The sequence below is a fragment of the Cheilinus undulatus genome, linkage group 7 (assembly GCF_018320785.1).
Source record: "Cheilinus undulatus linkage group 7, ASM1832078v1, whole genome shotgun sequence".
In the NCBI taxonomy this organism is placed as follows: Eukaryota; Metazoa; Chordata; class Actinopteri; order Labriformes; family Labridae; genus Cheilinus; species Cheilinus undulatus.
The window spans coordinates 26547078-26569380 of NC_054871.1; the positions used below are offsets into that span (position 1 = coordinate 26547078).

The 22303-nt window shown below is 38.9% G+C and overlaps 1 protein-coding gene across 1 annotated transcript; it reads right to left on the minus strand.

Moving 5' to 3' along the window:
- Nucleotides 1-6511: 6511 nt before the first annotated feature.
- Nucleotides 6512-17122, minus strand: lhx4 (LIM homeobox 4). The gene is made up of 6 exons (XM_041792069.1): nucleotides 17044-17122; nucleotides 13233-13404; nucleotides 11013-11215; nucleotides 10002-10156; nucleotides 7798-7969; nucleotides 6512-6955 (listed from the first exon to the last, which is right to left on the minus strand). The coding sequence occupies exons 1-6, from the start codon at nucleotides 17120-17122 to the stop codon at nucleotides 6567-6569; spliced, it is 1170 nt and encodes a 389-aa protein (XP_041648003.1). The 3' UTR covers nucleotides 6512-6566.
- Nucleotides 17123-22303: the final 5181 nt, after the last annotated feature.

Sequence of the window (22303 nt, forward strand, 5' to 3'; positions counted from 1 at the left end):
AGAGCTAAAGACTTAACACAATAACGTTTAAATACCAGCTTTATTAACCCAAATTAATGACATAAATATGTTGATCTCAAAAATACAACCTAAATGCACTCTCTTTCATGGTAAAAGGCAAACATTTCTGACCCACTGAAAACCATTTGAAACCAACTTTTGGGTCCCAACCCACCAGTTGAGAACCACTGCACTAATGATCTACAAAGGCCTCCAACACAACAAACATCAACCTTTTGTTCTTGTCATTACAAATCACAACATGTAGTTTCATGTCACTAAAAACAAGAGCAGGTCTTGGCTGTGCCATCTATTAGATTTATCAAAGAGCTCCAACATTTATCAGCCATAAGCAAGAACCAAACATCCTTTCTTCTTAACATGCAGAAACTTGGAGTAGAACCAGACACATGGGTGAACAGCCATCTGCCAAAAAGAGGGACAGAGGGAGAGAAAAAATGAGGAAAGCACAGAAACCCTTGGAGAAATAACACAGCAAAGATGATACCTTATAATTTTCTTGTAGTATCATGAGAAGTTGTAGAAGAGTGACTAATGCTGCAAAAATAATTAAAAAAAACTTGTCATGTCTGATGATAAAATACTTAGAAGTGACAGTGGAGCAGGTCCAAACACATGATTCACAAGGAAGTATCTGTGTAGGTTCTCAGTCATCCAGGTCATTCGATCAGCTCTGGATACACAAGGAAGTATTTATCATGGTTTCCTGTGGCTCATGGACCCTCCTCCTCTGGTTACCTGTCATCTATGAGCAGCAGGATAATTATAAAGAGGAAAAAGCCTGGTTTTGCATTAAAATAGCATTGAGCTCACAACCTTGAGGGTGTCATTGAGAGGCCTCTGTTTGACTCCAGTCCCGCTTTAAGACTCACTCAGTCATCCCGTTGATCATTGTTCACTGCGGCCCGATGGAGTCGTTTGCCGAGAAAAATGCCCTGTCTCCAAGCTGCAAGATTGACTTTCAGTGAAAACAAATCCCGTCTATTTTGCATGTTAATTTATTCTATTTTGCTTGAGACGAGAAAAAAAAAATACTTTCCTTCAGGAAGTTTGTAATAAAAGCCTGGCGATCAATGATAATGGCATTTGTGCTTGTGTTTGTCATCTTCGCAAAAGCAACAGTGGTGGAGTTTCCACAGATTTATTTGTATACTAGTGCTGTAAGTGGCGTGTAAATTATCCTAACTGTCTGTGTGGCTTTTTATCTTTGTAAGGCAGTACTATTAGAGCCTATCCATTATTGCCCATAGCCCAGCCAATCAATGCTTGTATAAAAATCATCTCAATTTGTAGCGTTTTATGCAAACGTGCAAACTCCAAGCAGACTGACTCTCTGCTTTTTGTTTTTATAATGAAACAGGAATAGCTAAAACACAAAAGAATCGATAACACTTAAGTTTGGGTAACACTGGCGTGCTCTTAGACAAGTGCTGCACGATGCTGCATACAAATAAGTTTCATACAGATGTACACTGTGGTGTAATTTCATTATAATTCTATGCATAGCTAGCCAACACAATAGTTACAGGGAATAAATCCAGTGTAACCTGGGAGGTTCTAACAGTGGAGCACTGCATTAAGAGAGGATCTGACAGCAGAGTAACAATATATGGTACATCAGAGCAATAGCTACATACACTTAGAACACGGATGCAACCAGTTCACAGATGGTGGGTTTTTAATGGCAAAGAAGAAACTTTGTCTATGCCTGTGATGTGGCTTTCGGGATGGCAAAAAAAGCCTGTTGGTTGATTGGGACACGTGTTTGGTAACATGATAACTTTGTGTAATCTGGGACAGTTATTCATGCACCCCTTACAATGACTTTTACTAACATGGGGAAAGGGTACAGGACTATTGTACTTAAGTAAAAGTACAGTTATTTTGGCTAAAATTGACTTAAGTAAAAGTAAAATTACTGGTGTATAAACCTGCTTGAGTAAAAGTAAAAAATATTTAATTTAAAATTGACTTTAAGTACTGAGTACTGAGTAGATACTAAGGCCGGACATCTAATCAATTTAGATTAAAGTCCCTGTAAAGTAAAATCCAAAATTTCTGTCTTAACACTCTGGATATGTTGCAATAAGGTTGCTGTAAACGTGAAAACACTGAGATCGATATGTGACTGAATTTTTTATTTAGACCATTAGAAAGTTTTTCACCTCTTTCCTTGCTTGGTTTAATCTGAGCAAGGCAAATATAGAAGCCCATCACATCACCAGTTCCTAAGAGGGATGACCCCGCCCTCCTAACGCTACAAGGATGTAAAACCACAGAGCAGTTAATCTCAGTACAGTCTGTTGTTAGCCGATGTCACTGCCTTCATTGAAAGTTAACAGCCAGCTACATGCTGTTTTTGTTCACTGTGAGGTAAATTTCTCAAATCTATCAGCCACAGTGGCCTACAGGTCATTACATTATTTGTGCCAGAAAACAGTAAATTTAATCTCAAACTTGTGTCTCTGCTCTGGCACAGATCCAGGCAGCTGTGCTCGTACTTCTTGTGTTTGGGTGTGGCTTCAGCTTATACAACTGACACGCCCATATCATCCTAGCACAAAATTACCTGCCTCATTTTTCAAGGTTTTGAATCTTAACTTTATAAACTTACCGATGTTTTTCATGACTGAAATTTGGCCTTATGGTTCAGAAGACAGTGGCCTATCATACAACGAACCTTAAAAACTGATTTTGATTCATTTTACAGGAACATTAAATCCAGGCATGGCTTACTATAAATTTCAAATTGCAGAAGGTGCAAATTACTTTAACCTGAAATGTGCCAAAATACCAGTTTAATACATTTTTGGGACAGAGATTGTATGCTCTTCCCATTATACCAGCATTCAAGTGTAAAGTTTTAAGAATGGCAAAAAATCTTACTTTCCTAAAAGTTGTATGCGTTTTTCGTGTTATAAAAGTGAGAGTGATATAAAAATTATCATTCCCCAATATAGCAATTCATACACAAAACTTGTTTGGCAGAGCTGTGTTATGTCATCACAGTTATTCACAAGGACAGTGAAATATTATCCTTCCTTATCAACAATAAAAACATTAGATAGGTAAAGTCACATGTTTATATTAAAGTGAATTAAAGCAGCTGTTTTGGGATGTTTTGGGATACTTAAGATTTATACTTAAGCAATAGTACTCTGATTAAAATATACTTAAGTAGACGTAAAAGTACTAACTTTAAAATGTATTCAAAAAGAACAAGTATCACAAAACACTACTCAGTTACAGCAATCTGAATAAATGTAGTTACTTTCCACATGTGAATGTTACCCCCTTTATTGTTTTTTCTGCTTTTTAAGAAAAACTTGCAAATTTCAATTTTAAGACAGATTTTCAGAGCAAGGCTGATAAACTATACTAGCTAGCACCTGCTTGCTGCTTTGTAATTGTGGTTGCTGACTTAAGTCTTAAATAAGAACATCTAACTACAGCCTCAGAGCTGCCGTCTGGCCATCCACGCTTGCTACTGATTGGAATCAAGCTAATCTAAATACTTTTAAAAATTCCACAGAAATTGGCAATTGTAGGAAACAGAAGTATTTAAACTACCTTTTAAATCAACAATAATGCAAAAAAATCCACAGGAAATACTGTGACAGAAATATTGTAATATGTTTGGGAAATGTGACTCATGATCTCAGTTGTAAAGAGTCCTGGCTACAGCCCTGACAAGAGCCTCCTAACCACCTTGAAATATTGGCATAGAAGCTAACAACCTACATTTGGACTTTTGTGCTGGATCACAAAACATATTTTGACATATTTCATAAAGCATTCTTCAACAAATTAACAGAAGTGTTAAGGAGAGATTTGACAGTGCAGCGCTGGATTTGCTGCTGTGTCTTTAGCACTGAGAGGATCAGTGAATCCAGCCGGGCATCTGTTTTTCCGCTTGTTTTTTTCCCTCTCTCTTTTTCCTCCCTCTTCATGTATCTTTCTTGTCACCCCCATCCTGAGAGCGAGAGAGGAAAGCAGCATCAATCACTGTTAACTGACTGACCACTGTCTGTTGGTGGTACTAAATGGATCTCAACAATTGAATAGAGGCCTAAGTGTGTGGTAAATGCTCTCAATGGGTAAATGAATTTGCGGGTTAACTCGCTCTAAGAGCGTTTCGATAAGGCAAAATAATAAAAACACCTACGGCAGATATTTTTCTTTTGATATATTGAAAACAAAGTTGAGCTGAAAATCTTAACTCTCCCATTCATCACTGCGAGCCAGAGCTATTAAAGAGAAAAGCACTCAAGGGTAACCCAAAGACAATTCAGCTTTATTTTCCTCATATAGATTTGACTGTACACAGTTCATACCATTACACAGAAGGCATAAATGAATAAATTCAGTGCTCTCTTTTACATCTTTTTCAAAGACACATGGCAATAATAAATAGCGCTCATGAAACAAGACGATCAACACGTTTGTCAAACTGTACAGAATTTACAACAATTAAGATGCAAACTTCCGAGGCAACACAGACCACACAAAACTGTCCTGGTAAAGACTTCGAGTATGACTTTTCAAGAAACACTTTAGGTTATAGCCTTTAGATTTTACTTGTGAAACAATCAATGGAAACTATATTCTAGTGTCTGTACTTTTGGGATTATTTTGTGTTTGTTCTGCACAACACTACACATGTAAGTCCAATACATGTAAAAAATAAACCTCAACACAACCAAGATTTTGAACTGTTTGACACTATAAACTCAGTTTTCATGCTTTAATCCTCAATATTAATATAATTTTAAAAATGTGTAATTCAAAGAATTAGAGCACAAAACTATCTTCTTTCTTTCTCCTTTAACTTCTTTTTTCCTCTTTATTTCCAAATATAGTTTACTGTTGACTTCTCTACTCAGTACCATAAATTTACTGGATAGCTAGGCTGCATTTGAAGGCTGTAATCTAAAGTGTTTCCTGATTTTCTTTTAAATTTTTCGCTCTTATATGGGATGCTCCACAAAAAGGGACTTTTTTACTACACTGGCGCCCACAGAGATGAAATTTGATTTTTTTTCTTAATTTTCAAAAACAGAAATACAAATATGTGTTTTTAGGTGAACCTTCCCTCTGGATGAAAATAGCTGCTGAATATGATGATCAACAGGTCAAATCAGCCTTTTAGCTGCTCTCTAAGCTGAAAGAGAGGCTGCATTTCTGGAGAATCTGAAACAGGCGTTGTACCTTTAGTGAATCGGCTGTCATGGAGGGTTTAAGATGAAGCTGTTGTGGCCTCAACTAAACGATCAGCTCTGTAGTCACGCCTGCAGTGAAGCTACAGCAGAGTATCAGCTTTGATAGTGGGGGGCTCCGTGGTAATCCCTCTGACATGAAGGCCAGGCAGGGGAGAGAACAGACTGACGACACATCTGGGGTCAGTAAGTAGGTTGATCGCAGGCAAAGCTGGAGCTCTGCTGGACTGAGTAGATTACCAAGAAAAGCTTTGATCAGACTTGAGAACAGAAGGGCTAACACAATGCAAATTTTTTATCAGTGCTCCAGCTAATACTTGTGGGTTACTTCAAACATCAAATAAATGTAACCACAGACTTTTTCAGTATTGTCAATAGAAGGGTTTGTATGTCTTATAAAATAATATCTCCTTGATTTTTAACTGTGCATACAAAAAAATAAACAAATAACTTTGATATGCATTAAATTACTGGAAGGATTGAAACCCTAAACTTCTTGACTGTCCTCCAACACATTAACTTTGATGCCTGTTCAGTCTGAAAACAGATAATTTAATACTGACGGATGTCAGACAAGAACAAGTCAAGCAACTATGCCGTGTGCACCTCACTCAAACAGAGGGGACATCAGATTCTACTGACAGACAGACGTATGGACAGACCACCTACTTCCTAATAACTTGTAAGCTTCAGCAATACATTAAAAAACATCAGCATGGTTCAAAATTCACACTTGTGCCACTGTTTTGTAAATTTCTCTCCCAATGAAACACTGTGTTTTTGCCTTGTGCATATGTCTCTCCTCTTTCCCGCTTCTCCTCTCTCTGTCCAGAAAAAGAAGAGGAGAGTAAAGTGCATCGCCAATGTAAAGGCTCTGACATGGCCCCACTGCAGTCACTGCCATCAATCAGAAGCATGCAGGTGCCTCCTGGGTCTCATAGGGACTTGGATCTAGATTGTAGCCCTAATGTTGTAGCTGTAATACAGGGAGGGTGTATTTTGGGGGCTCCTCTTCGAGAAAAATCCATTGATTAATTGGAAATCCAGTCTCCTTTTCAGAGTGAGTGAACAAAATAAAGTCAGATGATAACAGAAGATTGTATGATACAGTGTTGAGGTTGAACATTCTGCCATGTGGAGGTGTTTTTTACTGCTTTTTTCCAGACTACACATCTCACCCGCTTGTTTCCTCATTGCAGAGGGACTGAGAGTCAGCCTTCCTCTCGTCTTTCTCCTCCACTAAACGCACCAGTCTTGCTGGTTGATGGAAAGAAATGTAAAAAGCCGTGTAAGTCTGTTCTGTCATATCCTCACAAAGATCTTCAACTCTCAAAACTGGGAATGGTCCATCTCGTCCAGCCATGATGCAGGGCTGGTAGGGAAGTCAGGATATCCTGTACTGCTGCCTGTGGAGAGGTCCGAGGTAGGGCCCCCTGCCATGGCCCTCAGCGCCTGTCCCACGCCACCCGGGCCGCCCTGCACCACCAGACTGTCCATACTGAAGCCCAGGTTGTTGAGGAGGGGGGTGTGGCTGGGCAGAGAGGCAATGGAGGAGGGTGACTGAGGGAGACCATAGGGGCTTCCTGCTCTGATGTCGTGGTACGGCTGTCCTGTTGCATCGACGGAGAAGCCGCCGTTTAGCACAGCACTGTTAGTGACATCACCAACGCTCCCATAAAGCCCATTCGTGTGTCCGAGATCCGAGAGGACCTGGTCATCTGTGGAGGAGAGAGCGTCACTAAGCATGAGGGGAAGATTTTAAACACATCATCAGTGCTGTCAGCTGCAGGAGCATTATATAGCGGTTATATTTCAATACAGTTAAGTGCTTTTATGAGTGAGATTTATTATGGCAACGTTATGTGGATTTAAAGAAGGTACAGTAAGTGGACCACCGAACTGCAGAAGTATTTAACAAGCACTTGTTGGAGATAAATGATGCACCTTGTCTAAAAAGGAGGTTTGTTTTTGGTGCAATTACTGCAGCACAAAATATTTGTTTCCATCTCCATCCCTCCTCGGGGTAGATTCAATAACAACACAGCCTACCAGCACTTTTTCTCTAATTGGCTAAAAGCTTCACATGCTTTATAGAGTTTCTGTCACCATGTTTTCATTTCTCATAAAAATGGCCTTCTTTTTAAAAGTGGGTTGAAGATTTTTATGACGATCCAAAATGGGCTCTGTGAACATTAAATAACACAAGGATATCTAAAATGTCGTTTGCTTCCCACTAAGGGCCCTCTCTCTTTTCCAATAAGCTCCATCATGGCGACAAACTCAGGGAGAGGGATGCGTCACAGGGAGGAGGTGTGAGGGGAATGGAAAATGAGAATGCCCTTTTGGATTTGCAAGAAACAGTTTACTGAAACGACACACGAGAACAGCTGAAATGCCACAAAGACACATTCAATTGCTGTCGCACTTCTAACCGTGTCATTAAAGAGCTTGTAGACCCTTTTAATTCCATTAGCGCAACAATCGGATTGACAACTCCCTTTCAGGAATCTCTCTTATCAATAACAGATATGCAGAGTGAAGTTCTCCACACAGTGCATACCTCTGAAGCTCAGCTCACTGTCACTGAGTCCTGCGTCGTCCGCTGAGCTTTCTTTCTCCACTTTGGTTCCTCCCCGGTTGCGTTTGACACTTTTATAAAACTGAGTCCAACGATGTCGACCTGCATCTTTCTTTAGACGCTTCTCCTTCGCTCGCCTGTTCTGGAACCAAACCTGACAGAGAAAATACAGTCCAGCTTTAGTACGGATCAGAGAAAATGTGGCTAATTGGCAACCTAAGTTCTCTAAAAATAACATTTTACTAAGTTTCCTCTTATGACCCCTCACCCACTTCTTCCCTCCCAAATCGCCTAAGATTGTTTCATTTTTTCTGCATATCTGTATATACTGATACTCACATACATTTTCTATCATTATCAATGTATTAATTCTCTATTGACTATTTTCTTAAGTCTTGATATAGTTATATAGTGTAAAAGAAATGCCATTTGACGTTGACCACGCGAGAATACTAGTTTCAGCATACCTTAGTTTTGTTTTTTCTGTTGTTGCTTTTCTTTTTTGTCCCATTGTCTGTCCTGTTTGTCTATAGCCACCTGTCTGTTTTTGCTGTTACCAATTCAGAAAAATTAAAAAAAAAAAAGGGGTAATCACTCATAATTATCTATTACTTTAACAAATGATCATGCCAATAGTAATCATAGATATCAGCCTTTTTAGTTAAATCTTATTCATTGATTGATATTACTTCAGATGTTCTTAATAGTTTGCACTTTTGCCAAAAATGAAGGAAATTGAAATGTTCTGACATTTGGGTATTCAGCGAACAGATAGAGCATGAACAACCTGGTGTACATCAGAGTTTTTTCATCATACAGTGAGAAAAAAAGATCATTTCCTTATTCCGTATCATTTAAACAAAAAATAAAAATAAAAATAAAGTTCAAGTTCTTTATAGAGCATAAAAAGACTTGATTATATGTAGCTGTTGTGCTAATTTGCATTGACGATCATTACTGATATGGTGATAAATGCGCACTGTCCAAATTTGTTCATCTTCATGAATAAATAATGTTCAGCGTTCAACATTAATCTAGTTAATCGAGATTAATCTAGGTCCACAATTAGTGCACACATTTTTTCTAATCGGGATCAATCACATGCTTTATTGTCCCTTTCAACACACTTTGGTTAAGGCCATGACAGCTCTGCAGCCACAGTGATGTAAAATAAGTCCACCACTGCCTCTTGAGGTTTCATTTCACTTTTAACTCACACACAGCTCAGTGGACAAGTCAGAATTCATCTGCACCTTTTTAATGATCTCTTATTTGATTTTCAATCCATAGCAAGTTCCTTTTTTCGTGGTTAAGTCTATGTCTAAATCTTCGATCTACCTCTAAAAGTAGCTCTTTACCCAAAAAGAAGTCGATCACCCTTGGTTTAAGACAGCATAAAAATCCAAAATGACACAAAAACTGTTTTTGTAATGAAAAGGGTGTGATTAATCATGATTAACTACAGAAATTATGGGATTTATTGCCATGAAAAAATGTTTATCTTTTGAAAGTTCTGAAATAAATACATAAAACTGTTATTAAGGAAATTCCATTCACGTAAATATATAAACAAATTCAAAAGGAATTTGTGGCAAGTTGCAGTATCTTGTTTTTGAAGTGAATTTAAAAACGGCTCTAATTGCAATTGTGTTATCACCTTTATACCTTTACACCTTTATAATCATTACTAGAACAGTTTCATTAAATCTAAAAGAAATACCACTTTACTGCTATATTCATTAATAATAAATTAACACTTGTCTTTATAATAATTTGGTTTAGTGTTTATTATAAATATTAATGATTAATGCTGGTCTATTATAACAGGCCACAACAGAGAATACGGTCTAGACCTGCCCTCTTTGTAAACCAGCTTGAGGAAAACTTTGGTTATGAATTGCCGCTATACAACCAAAATTAATTGATTGATGGAACTTTTACAATCCTTTAAGCTCTAAGACAGCTTTGGCACAGTCTAAGACCTTGATTATTAAGTCTTGAGTGCCTGCTTAATGTTACTGAGGAAGCTTAATGATTAAACCAGAAGTGAGGTTTTAGAGAAATCTTAATCATTTAATTTTTTGTGTTTTGTTGTTGTGAGAAACACAGCTGCTCTATTCGTTGAAGGTCTAAGGAGAAAGGCGCCCATGGCCACCTGAGAAGGTAGAATAGAAATCTCACTGTACCTGTACTACCCTCATGTCCAGCCCCGTCTCTGAAGACAGCTGCTCTCTGACATGGCGAGCCGGCTTGGGCGAGTTTTTGTAGGCACTTTTGAGGGTCTCTAGCTGCTTGGCTGTGATGGTGGTCCTTGGCCGCTTGGTTCCCGCCTCAGAGTCATCTGAAACCATCATTACGAGAGTGAGTGACTCTGTCTTACATTTGTCACATTGCCTTAACAGGTAGTGCACCCTCGGCCTTTGAGTTGAGTATATGTGTGTTAAATGAAGCGAATGGTCATGTATGGAAACTTATTATTGTCCTTGTGCATCCGTCAGAGCACAGCAGAGGACATAAATCTAGCCAGACTAAGTGCCAGAGGAGCCGAGTTATTGGGGCTGCAGCGTATGAGAGTGTTGCTTCGCTTACATAATCAATCAGAGATGCATGGAAATCTCAGAAGCAAGGGAGAGAGGCGGCATCCACACCCAGACAACAAACAGCATAGATCCATAGAGAGGAGTCATTTTACTACATTACAACATGCTCAGAGGTGACATAGCTATACTCTACTGTCATCTTATGAACAATGATTTACTAAATACAAACAGGTCAGGGCAAGTTTTTCAGATATTTTTAAGTAAAGCTCCAATCTGTGTTTTTATTTTAAATTGACAAAAAAGGGAGAATGATTAACGATGACTTTGGAGAATAAAGAGGCATTCCATTTGAAGTAATACCATATCTATATCTATCTATCTATCTATCTATCTATCTATATATATATATATATATATATATATATATATATATATATATATATATATATAATGTGTCAAATAAATAGTTTAAAGAGGTATTTGTGGCAAAAATTGAGTGCTTTTCCAAATAAAACCATGAGAAATGCAAAAGCTCTAAAACTCATTGGCTGTGTTTGAATTCATGGAAAACAAGCCAGCTCAAAAATATAAGTTTGTGTGTGTTTTTATAACTGACCGGATTTTAGCTGATTTTAGCTTTCTTTTATAGAGACCTACCGTTTTGTTTGGCCGTCTCATAATCCACCTTGCACACCAGCCTCCCGTCCTCCATGAGGTAAAACTCGTCTCCCGTGGCCAGCTGTCGGCTGCACATGATGCAGGCGAAGCAGTGCAGGTGATACACAAAGTCCTGCGCCTTCCTCACAACCTGTGTGGGAGGGATCCCCTGCTGGCACGACGCACATTTTGTTCCAAAGCGTCTGCAGACGAATAAGAAGACAAGAGCTGCCATTAGAGCATTTAATGCTAACACCAGCAGGGTAGACTGACATCCTTCTCCTCTATATACCCATTTTACAGGCTGATGGAGATGGTGACACCAGCTGAGATTAAAATTTCACATGCTAGACAGCTATTTCTTCAGCTGCAGCCAAGAATGATGGCACAGTGTCTACATTAATAGTCTGAGCTCCAGCTGTTGTAGAGGGTAAAATCAGCACTGGAATGCATTTCTGTTAACGATAGACCTGTCTGAGGCTGATGGATGGAGAGGATCAATGCACTGTGTGGTGTGTGTGTGTGCATGTTTGCATGTTTATGTGTTTGCAGATGAAGTACTGAGAGCCAAAAAGGAGGAGGAGGAGTAGGAGGAAGAGAAAGAGGAGGAGGAGGGGTGCTCACAGTTAACACACCCTGAGGAGAACCAATAAAACACTGACTCAGGAGAGGCTTTAAATCACACAACCAACCCACTGAAATAAAAAGAGCAAGGTGAGGCCTCCAGATCACTGCTGGGAATCCGTCTATCTCTAAAGCATGTTCTTCAGACACACATGTCCCCCCAACCAATTTGAACATGCAAAGCACCCCCTCTTCTGTCCCCTGGGTCACCTAACAAAGTTAGACCCTGGTGAGACTACAGAGCTCTTTAGGTCGCAGTCAAGCTTTGAGCATTAAAACCTTTCAAACATGATTTAGGAAAAAGCCCAGATCTGCTGATCCTGTTTTGAATAAAAGTCAAACTCAATTTTCTTATAATGCCTCAGAAATCCAATCAAAGAAAGAAAGAAAGATAAAAAGAAAAAAAGAAAGAAAGAAAGAAAGAAAGAAAGAAAGAAAGAAAGAAAGAGAAATAAATTGTGACATGACAGAAAAAGAAAAAGGGGTAATGGGCTTATTTTCAATATTCTTTGGATGTCAGCAGAGAATACTGTCAGTAAAATTTGAAGTAAGGCTGGCCAATTAATTGTTATTTAAATGAACTGTAATATAACCTATTGCAACTTTAAATCGCAGGTGTAATATTTCTTGAACCTGAAAGTGTGTCAAAACACCAGTTTAATACTTTTTGGCAGCAGAGATGGTTATGCATCATGCAAATATTCCTGTGTCATTTTTTGTAGAGCAGTTTGAAAAATATCCTATATTCCTTGTTTTAGCAGATGTTTCTTATTAAACATTAGAATGACATAAAAATGATTGTTCCACTGGATACAACATATCATCACATTTGCTGTAGGATTCAAAGCAATCACAATTAGATATTTTTTTCTGAATTTTAAAGCCCTCGTTTAATCTACCTAATATTGTGCTGGTTATAATATAGAATAAACTATACTATACTAAAGTTCATATAAGGATTTGAATTAAAATATTTGCATATAAATATATTAACTGAAATTTAAATAAGAAAATGTAGCTTTAAAATTGAAGGGTCATATGTCATCAATAAAAAGGGATACTCACAGCCCAATCACTAATTACTGAATATTTCCAATAAACTTTCTTGTAATGGATATTGTATATGGATAACTGCACAAATTTTTTTCGCCTGATAACATTATTAAGCTGGACTTAGTGCAAAATAATAATAAAAACCAAAGGTCACTAAAAGAAACATGCACAAATAATTGAAAAACTACAAATACGAAGTCGAAACGCCTAATTTGCTAACAGCAGCTAAAAAAGGAAGCTAACTATTAAGCCTCAATGTTGCGAGATAATTTCGGTATAACATAAAAAGGTATTAATTTTCTACAAATGTGACAATTTGTCTTCTCAAAAATACCAGAATAAGATATTAAAGTTACCAAATTGTTAATTTGCTGTGTATTTTATCGAGCACGTGGTCTCACAATTTAGCGCTAAGAAACTACGCAGTTAAATAAACAGGGGGAGGGCAAAATAAAGGTTACAGAAAAGATGATTATCAGAGGGTAAAGTAAGCCAGAGAAACAGGAGAAAAATTTGAAAGCGAAACTGAAAACTTGCACTGACTTGAAGAAATCCTCCTTGCAGTAGACGTTTCCGGCCCGGGAGAAACATTTATCCGCCAGCGGTGTCTGACAGTCGGCACACTTGAGGCACTTGGAGTGCCAGTGTCTGTCCAGCACCTTCAGGATGAACTTATCCAGGATGTGCTGACTGCAGCCGGCACACTGAGGGATCTCTGCAGGGGGGAAACACACGGGAGCACCGGGCCACTAATGAGTCTGTATCAACTTTTTCAGCTTTTCTGTTTCTGAGGTCAGTCTTCATTCTGGTAGCCTAAACGTTATTTATAACAACAATCTCACACATTCCTGAAGAAAAATGATTGTTTAAATACTGTTTTGCACAAGCCATAAAAACATTAATTTATTAGGGAAAAAAACATTATGAAGCAGTGGGTTGAATTTTGGTGGGAAAATATATATCAAACAGACGGGAAACGGCGTATCTTTTTTCAACCGTTTGACATATTGTTTGTTTATGTATTGTATAAATTGTTTAAATGTGTAATGGCACGAGATAATGTTTTAAATAGCCAAACTTCAGAAGGCCCACATCCTTTGGGCTGTTACACTAGCACTCAGATAATCAATGCGTCTATACTACATTTTGGTTTAACATGCGTTGGTCCTACTTATTTCACCGTTTAAATCAATGTGCGATTTTTGGAATCCTTCATTTTTTTTAATATAATTATGTCTTTTAAACTGTAAAAACACACAAGCCTCAGTAATTGTTATTTTTGAAGTGATTATTAATGAACGTGTTGGTCTCTGTCCGTGGTGCTGAGCTCAGAGTTCGTTCCCACAACTATGCAGTCATTTTCCACCTTATTGTTGGCATTGATGTTTATTGATCTTTTTTGTGTCTTTATTTCAGTAGTTTCTCTAAAGCCCGGTCTGTCTGAGGTATGGGGTCATCGGAGTTAGCAGGTGAGTGACTGTTGGATGTACATCAGGGTCGAGACAATATTACAACATCAGAATCAAAAGAGGGTTTACTGGCAAACATTTACACATAGAAGAAATGTGGCCGGTGTAAAAACACGAACATAAAAAGGACAGAAAATACTGAAATAAAGACATTTTTGGCTGTGGAAAACATTACTGGGAAAGAGAGACAAAAAACACCATTCGAGTCAATTTATCACTTATCAATAATAAATTGTTGATAATATAAAATAAAAATATTAATACAAGTAAAGCAACCCCCATAGCTCTGTGTGTGTGTGTTTATAACAAGGGATAATAATTATTCTGTATTCAATATTTATGTCAATATTCTTATTGCATGGCAGCTGCGTTGTTTTATCGATAAAAACAATGGATTGTGTATTAGGCATATTCTATTATTAGATATAACGGAGAAATAGCAAGCTCCATTAGCCTGTGTTAACGTGCCTCAACCTTAAATCTGAAAACTAAGCCTGGCAATTATTTTAGCGTTTAATCCTCCTTTAATATTCCGTGAAATACTGCGGCGTTACTAAGTTCTCGTTGGCAAAATCACGTGATATCCGATAATGAAAAATCAATACTGAGGAGACAGGGATAAAGCTGAACACACGTGCACAGGAAACGTAGACGTTCCCCCTAAATAAATGGAGAGCATTTTTGTTTTAAGAATTTTCAGTGGGATTCTCTTTTTTAAGTTAAGCTAACAAACAGTTAAGGGAAAACCAAAGCTTCCGGGTTGTCCTACATCGACGTCAGTGCTGCGTGAAGACAACGTGGGCACGTTTTAATAACAAATTACTGCAATATGATATCATAAGTACACGTTGTATTTTACTAAAATTAAAATAAATAAATGCACAAGCTGACTAAAAAATTACAGATATGTATTATCACTGTTATTATTAATCACTATAAAAGCACAGTGAACATAGCTACTCTAGTCTGGAGGGGTTTAGTTTTACCTCAGTAGCTATAGAAATCATTTCAGTGCTGAAAAATAAACGAATAAAAAAGAAAATATGAAGAAGGAATAGCATTTTTCTTTTTCTGGTGAACTGTAATAATTATTGAAATTATATTTAAATAGCCTGTGGAGATTAGTGTGTGTGGATGAAGCTGTGTGAGGAGGAGTGGTGCTGAAAGGAAAGCAGCACGAGTTTGGCAACGACAGAGCGTGCGCCGTCCAGCTTCAGTGTGTGTGTGTGTGTGAGAGAGAGAGAGAGAGACAGAGAGAGAGAGAGAGAGACAGAGAGAGGAGCTCATGCTTCATATCTGTGTATCTGTTGTTACCACTCTCTCCACTCCTCACTACATTTAGTCTCATCACCTCCATCATTACAGACTGGAAGTGAAGCACATTTATTTCCAGTGGAATCCATTTACCAAACATCTTAAACTGGCTCTCTTTTTTTCCCCTTTTAAGTAGAAGAAGAATTGCAGCCTGGCAGCCTCTCATATTTCCAATTGTCCAATGATTTGTGGTAATTAAACGTGAAGTAAACACTTTGTCTCGCGGACTAATAGCCTGCAGGTTAAGGTTTGGATGTAATTGCCCTGAGTCAGCAGAGCACTCTGTCCAAGATATATTAAAATATGTTTGGATGAATTATCAGTGGCTTTTTATTCCAGGAATAATCCAGATTTAAATCCAGGATGCAGGGAAAGCTGAGTGGCAGGATCTTTATCCAGTCTTTTAATCTGGATGTAAAATTGAAGAGCACACATATTTAGCCAATGAAACACATTTCTGTTTAACTCAGCCTATTTTTTGTGTGCAGTTTACTTTGCTGAGAATGCGCCTGCATTTTGGTGCGTATAAAAAAAAGCGTGTTTTCGTTGTGGTTGTATTTTGGAGTTATTTCGAAACTTAGAAGCAGGAAACTAATATGTATGTTTCAGTTAAATGTTCTATAATCCGTATTTTGATGCAAACGCGCAATCCAGTCAGTAACAATCTAACTCAATTATCCCATTTTGCTGGATTATTATGTTTTGCGGTTATATCTTATTAGAGCTCGTCCATCTGCACATTTTTCTGTTAATAATTAGGTCACAGCAGAGATGTATCTGGCTGCACTTCTATCTTGATTGCATGGTCAGATTATAAAAGGCCTGGCACAGATTAACACTCTGGGATGAACAGATGTAAGGCTCTTCTCGCCTTTGATGATGGGAAATAACTGTGTTCATTTTTGGTCTTATCTTTCGAAGATAATAAAGCTGCTAATAACACTGAGGTAATCCTTAATAATTATAAATTTGGAAAAAACATAAGCTGGTAGCCTTTAAGTCTGAAAGCAGGGAAATAAAAGCCTATAGGCCTTTCTTTGAGTCAGTAATGAGTGTCACTCAAAGTCAGAGTGTGTTTGTTTGATGGGTGATGACAACTGCGTCTGATCTCTTGACCACGATGCTCGTTTACAAATTAACAGCTGCTACAGGCTCAGAGCAGGAGCAATAACCTGAGAGAGGATGCAGCAAAGTTTGATGCCAGAACTAGGAATAAGACAGACTGCTGTTGCTTTAAATCAGATCTTTTCTTTAAAGAAAGGTTGAAAAACCAAAGTGCCATCCTTTGCTCCCTCGGAGATCACATCTTGTATCTCTCTGAGGATGCAAATTTGATTCATATCTTTTTGCTTTTAGGGCAAAGATCTGCTAATTTTACGTTTTTATTTGCTCACTGAAATAAGAAAGACACATCGCCGGCCTGTACGTGACAGTCTAAGACTGAGAGATCCATCCTTCTTCGGCCGAGTTACTGTACCCCTCTCAAGAGAAACCCTGCAGCACAAGATGCGCGCGCCAACCTGTTTCCTCATAAGAAAAAAAAAAAAAAAATAGGGTAAAAGATGTCTTACGTTGCAGTGGCACTCCGAGGATCTCCGGTAAACTCTTAACAGGACTCTCTGTCGGTAGCACCGCCGCACTTTGCATCATCGTGATCCAAACCGAGAGACAAACGCACGCGCATACACCCGGGAACACGGTGGGCGCACTCCCTCGTCCCGTCTCGTGGAGAAATTAAAAAAAAAAAAGTGTGGTGATGCTGATGTTGAGGCCTCTCTCTCTCTCTCTCTCTCCTCTGTAACAGCTGCTCCCTTCTATCCCTGTAACGTCTCTATTCCCGGGCTGATGTCCGTGCCGTGCCGTGCTGAGCAGGTTTGGAGTGAATCAGACAGAATGCTCGGTCCATTCAGCGCTGCAGGGGCGGCGGGGTCTGACGTCACCACGGCAGAAGCGCACCGAGGGGGCCAATAGGAGCGCAGGAAGAGGAGGCCCCCAGAGGCGGAAAAGGCATCTTCCATAGGTGTAGAGAAAGGAGAGGATGGAGAGAAAGGAGTGGAGGCGTCTGACACGGTTTATGAAAATGTCTCCGGAGAGGCGGGACCTGGTTCCTGTGGAGACCATAAATAGCTCACTGCAGTGGCTCCTGGAGGATCCTAGGGCCAGCAGGAGGAGGCTCTACTGAAACCAGGAAAATTAGGAACTGTCTTCATTTATATTTTTTTTAATCTTTAAAAGGATTATGTTTGTCCAGACATGGCCTACAAGTGCTGGACATTAATCTCTTCCACGTAGTTGAGTTTATTGGAAGAAATGCAACAAAAACTGGAAATTTAACCATCAGTCTGCATCTTTTATTTTTTAAAAAAGACGAATGCAGGCTGTTGTGAATATAATAGATGTAAAATAAGTTTACAAATATTAAATTAAAAGATTTTCTCCCTTAGACGCTTTAAAATGAACTCCCCATAGAAAACGCCACATTGATTTGCCGCTGACATGCCTTGGGATCAAAAGTAAAGCCCCTGTCTGACCTGCAGACTTCTCCCCGGCGTTCAGGGTGGCAGCAGCACCCATGCATGCAGCTGCTTCTCTCTCAGTGACAGGTGGGATTAGGAGTCTGGGCGCAGTCCTCATGACACTGTTCATTTCAGAGCCCATCGTCTGTGAGGCTGCTCCCTCGGATAAGATATTCCCTCTGGAGGGCCGCTAGTTCAAGCTAGATGAACTCAATCTTCGCTTCCAATTTACCTCAAGCGAGGAAAGAAAAGCGCACAATGGCGTTCTGGAACAACGGAGAGCGTTTGCATCAACAGTGAGAGGGAGTGCAGGGCCCAGTGCGCACAGCACCTGTTTCATCCAACATGATAGTAGTCCAAAATATGACAACAAGAACAACAATAGACATTTACTTTGAAGGAAATGTTGCTCTCATGTTAATTTTAAGGTCATATTCAACATTAAAGAACCAGGAGAAAAAAAAGCTAGATATTTGATCATTTTCAAACGAACTATCACCGCAGGAATCCAACTCAAATTGAGGTGCAGTTACATTAGTGTAACCCAACAAATGAAAGGGCATGCATGTCAAGAAAAATTGTGTGCAAATATACATTTTTTTAAATGCATAGGTGTGCAGTTTAAATGCATGGCGTGTGCATAAATTACAGAAAGCAGTGCATTGTGGGGAACTCTGCGGCTCTTCCGGACAGTTCCAATAAGAATCACGACGTAGCCAGCATTTTCTGATTTATCCTCCCCTTCTTTTCCCGCTTTTCCAACAACGCACTGTTTATTCTATTGTTGCACACCATTTATACACTAAAGGGACCAGAAATCCCATAATCCCCTCCTCAGCTCGGGTAATGTTTCAAATGTAATTTAGTAAAATGAAAACGCGCATCAAGCTGATTAAAAAAAAAGGAGGCTGGGATATTACAGGAACTTTATCCAACCCATACAAAAGCTGCAAACCAAAGGCCAGGTGTCCCGTCCATCCGTCCATCCATCCACGTGCGCCTTGAGAATCATCTGCTCCCACTTTATTTTCATTATACACTTTTCCCCTTAAGATCATTCAATTTATTCAACTATTCAATTACTCTGATTGTTGGAATCGAGAGCCTTTTGCTGCCCTGGAAAACAATGCAGATAAAAATGCTCTTAACCTGTCAGCAAAGGGCAGCACAATTAGAATAATTGACGGATGCAAAAATGCAGAATGAGGAAAGATGTGAGCGCACACATCTGGTTCAGTGGGACACTCTGGGACGCGCGTTTTACGCAGCTAAATGAGATAGCAGAAGTAAGTTAAATGACTGAATGTTAGGCCTTTTAGGGAAATAGTTATACTGAAGTATATGACACTGATTATATTTTTGAAATGGGAGTTTTAGCAAAGACAATAGCGCCAAAATTCTTTTCTAGAAATGACTATTACGCTCGATTGTCCTAACGCATTTTTACACTTAATCAAATTTAACCCAACGCTAAATACATTTACAGACCTTGAAACAATGCAGAAAAATCCAGAGCTCTTTAGTAAGAGTAAAAATGATCAAATAAGAGGAATAATGTCTTTTCTGAGCTTGATCAAATGTCTTTTTTCTGTCCATAGGAAGGTGTTACTGTATGAAAAAAGACAAGCAGCAGAGGAAGCAGCTCTGTGGCAATAATTCAAGCAGAGGGCGACTCCTTTCCCACCGCGGTGACCCGGCCACCTCTAATTAGATCTAATATTTCAGTGCACGAGCTCATTGACATCTGAGATTCACAGATCCATCTTACAAAGCAGAGAGATACAAATACAGAAACACATCCATCCATAGAGGATGAGCAGCCTTTTATAGAGCATAATACATCACCAAACCCCTGCAGCATGCTGCTCCATCACGACCCAAAAACAACAGTTATTTAAAGCATTTCATAAATTATTTTTATGCGTTTAATTAGACCGTTTATGCATTCATTTTAAAAACATTTTTGTAGAGGTCAATCACGCCCACGTGAACAAATTAAACATCAATAGAGCACGAGAGCCAAATGTGTCTTACTTATGGTGACAACACATTAATGACGTCAAAAAGAGTTGGTGTGCAAACAGGGGTAATCCAGTGTTATTACAAAGTGAAAGCATGTTAACTGAGTGACTGTATAAAACTGCTGCTTGCACGAGCAGCGTGCAGACCTACCGAGTCTCACCAGCTGAGGCGGATGTTTCCCTCCTATCTCCCCTCTCCTTCCTCCTCCTCCTCCTCCTCTTCCATGCTGCCCGGATTTTTTTTGGTCAGCAGGTTGAAGTGAAGCTCACAGAGTCAAACAGAAGCAGTCAGTCCACACTTTCTCCTACATCCAGTGACAAAAAAAACACAACACGAGGACGCAGAGGCACCGTGTCTCTGTGCATTTGTCCGACAGAGGAGCAGAGAGAGAGGGAGAGAGGCAGAAACCTGAGCAGAGAGCACGGAGGAGAAAATTAAATTGCACTTGGGGGGCAAATTCTATTAGGGAATAGTTATTGTCTCCTGACAGCTCCTGTCCATTTGGGTAATTAGTAGAAGAGATTGGTTGAACAAACCAAATCTATTCCCGTCAGAAATTATATTTTCCAATTCCCCTGATTGAACCTGGCCCTGTGCTGCAAGCGCGAGGCGGTAATAAGCAACGCGTTCTCATCACAGGTCGTCAAAGAGCGACGCTTTGTCACGGTCTTTTGGCTGTAGAGGGCTCATTTGACTCAAATAACTAGAGCTACAACTGTACAGACAGAGCTGCATGATCTAAGGTTTATCTCTGCTTTAAGAAAATCACAAAGGAGGTTTCTAACCTTTTCACAAATAATGTAAAACAATTCTAAATATCATGACAGAAAATGGATCTGTGAACTGGGTTGAGGCTGTACTTTCACAAATCATTTTTATTATTATAAAATAATTGTTGGGTTGGGGGTCTGGGAATCTCCCTAGAAAGCAAATAAATGATTCAAAGGCATTCATTACTTTAAACTTATGAAAATTAAAGTGACCAACCAGGTAAGGGAATAGAATGAATTTCAGTATTTAAGTTTAAAAAATGGGATCACGTTTTTTTTTAAATCAAATTAGGGCAGTCTGAGTTAATGCATTAATCACGATTAATTAAGGTCCATAATTAGTGCACTGATTTATTTAAAAATCACAAATCTTTTTAGGGTCTCTAACAGTACTTTGCTTAAGCCACTGCAGCATCTCCCTGCAGCCACAGTGATGCAACATAAGTCCACCTTAATCCTCGTCTCATTTCACTTAAAAAAAATATTACAGCTCAGTGCACAGGTCAAAAGTCATCTGTAAGTTGCGTTACCAAACATTTAATTTGTTTTCTGTTCCCTTATTTTCTTTTCAATCCGTTACAAGTTTCTTTTTCTGTTGTAAAGATCCTTATTTCCTTTCAAAATAAAAGCAGGTCTGTGGCCAAACATCAGGTCATTCAGCCTTCAGGTCAGGCCAGAACAAGAACTCATAAAGAAACAGAAGTTAATGCGAAATAGTACAATTACAAAAATGTAATTTAACTGCAGAAATTCCAAGATCTTGATCAGAGCCAGACTTCTGCTGAACAGCCATGTGTGCACAATGTTGGGGCTGTAAAGGATTAGAGGGGTGATTCAGAAAACAAGAGACAAGTAGAGACAAGAAAACAGAGCAACAATATTGAGTAACATACATCCAGAGCTTCAATACCAGTAGTAATGATTAACATTAGTGTTGTATTAGCAGGAGAAATCATGTTTGATAATAGAGTGATTATTCTAATATTAACATTTTCAACTATAATGATCATTAGATACAGAGGCCTTATTATAGGTGTAACGCTGGCCTTGATAGTTGTAGTAGTTAGGGTGGAGTGGGGCAGTCCACACCAACGCCTAGAGAAACAAATAAAACAAGGGAGCTCAGGAACTCAGAGGAATATATATGGATAGACTTGAATGGTTAATGAAGATTTACAGTCAGTGACATGCAGGAATATGACATAAATAATGCACATCTAATAACCTCATATATGATCACATGTACCCACACCAAGGGTAATTAGTGGTATGCTTGAGAGAAAGGGTAAACTTATTAGACTGAGTTTAGTTTTCAAAGTAGAGACACCTGTGATGGATTTTAGCTTCAGTAAGTTTGATCCCCTCTCTGGTCTTTGATTTGATTCTGGGTACAGCTAGAAGACCTTCACCTGATGACCTGAGGGACCAGGTTAGGGTGCAGACCACGGGTCATCAACTACATTTGTACACGGGCCAGGATTTTCCTTGATGAACGCTTTGGGGGGCCAGACATTCAAATAAAC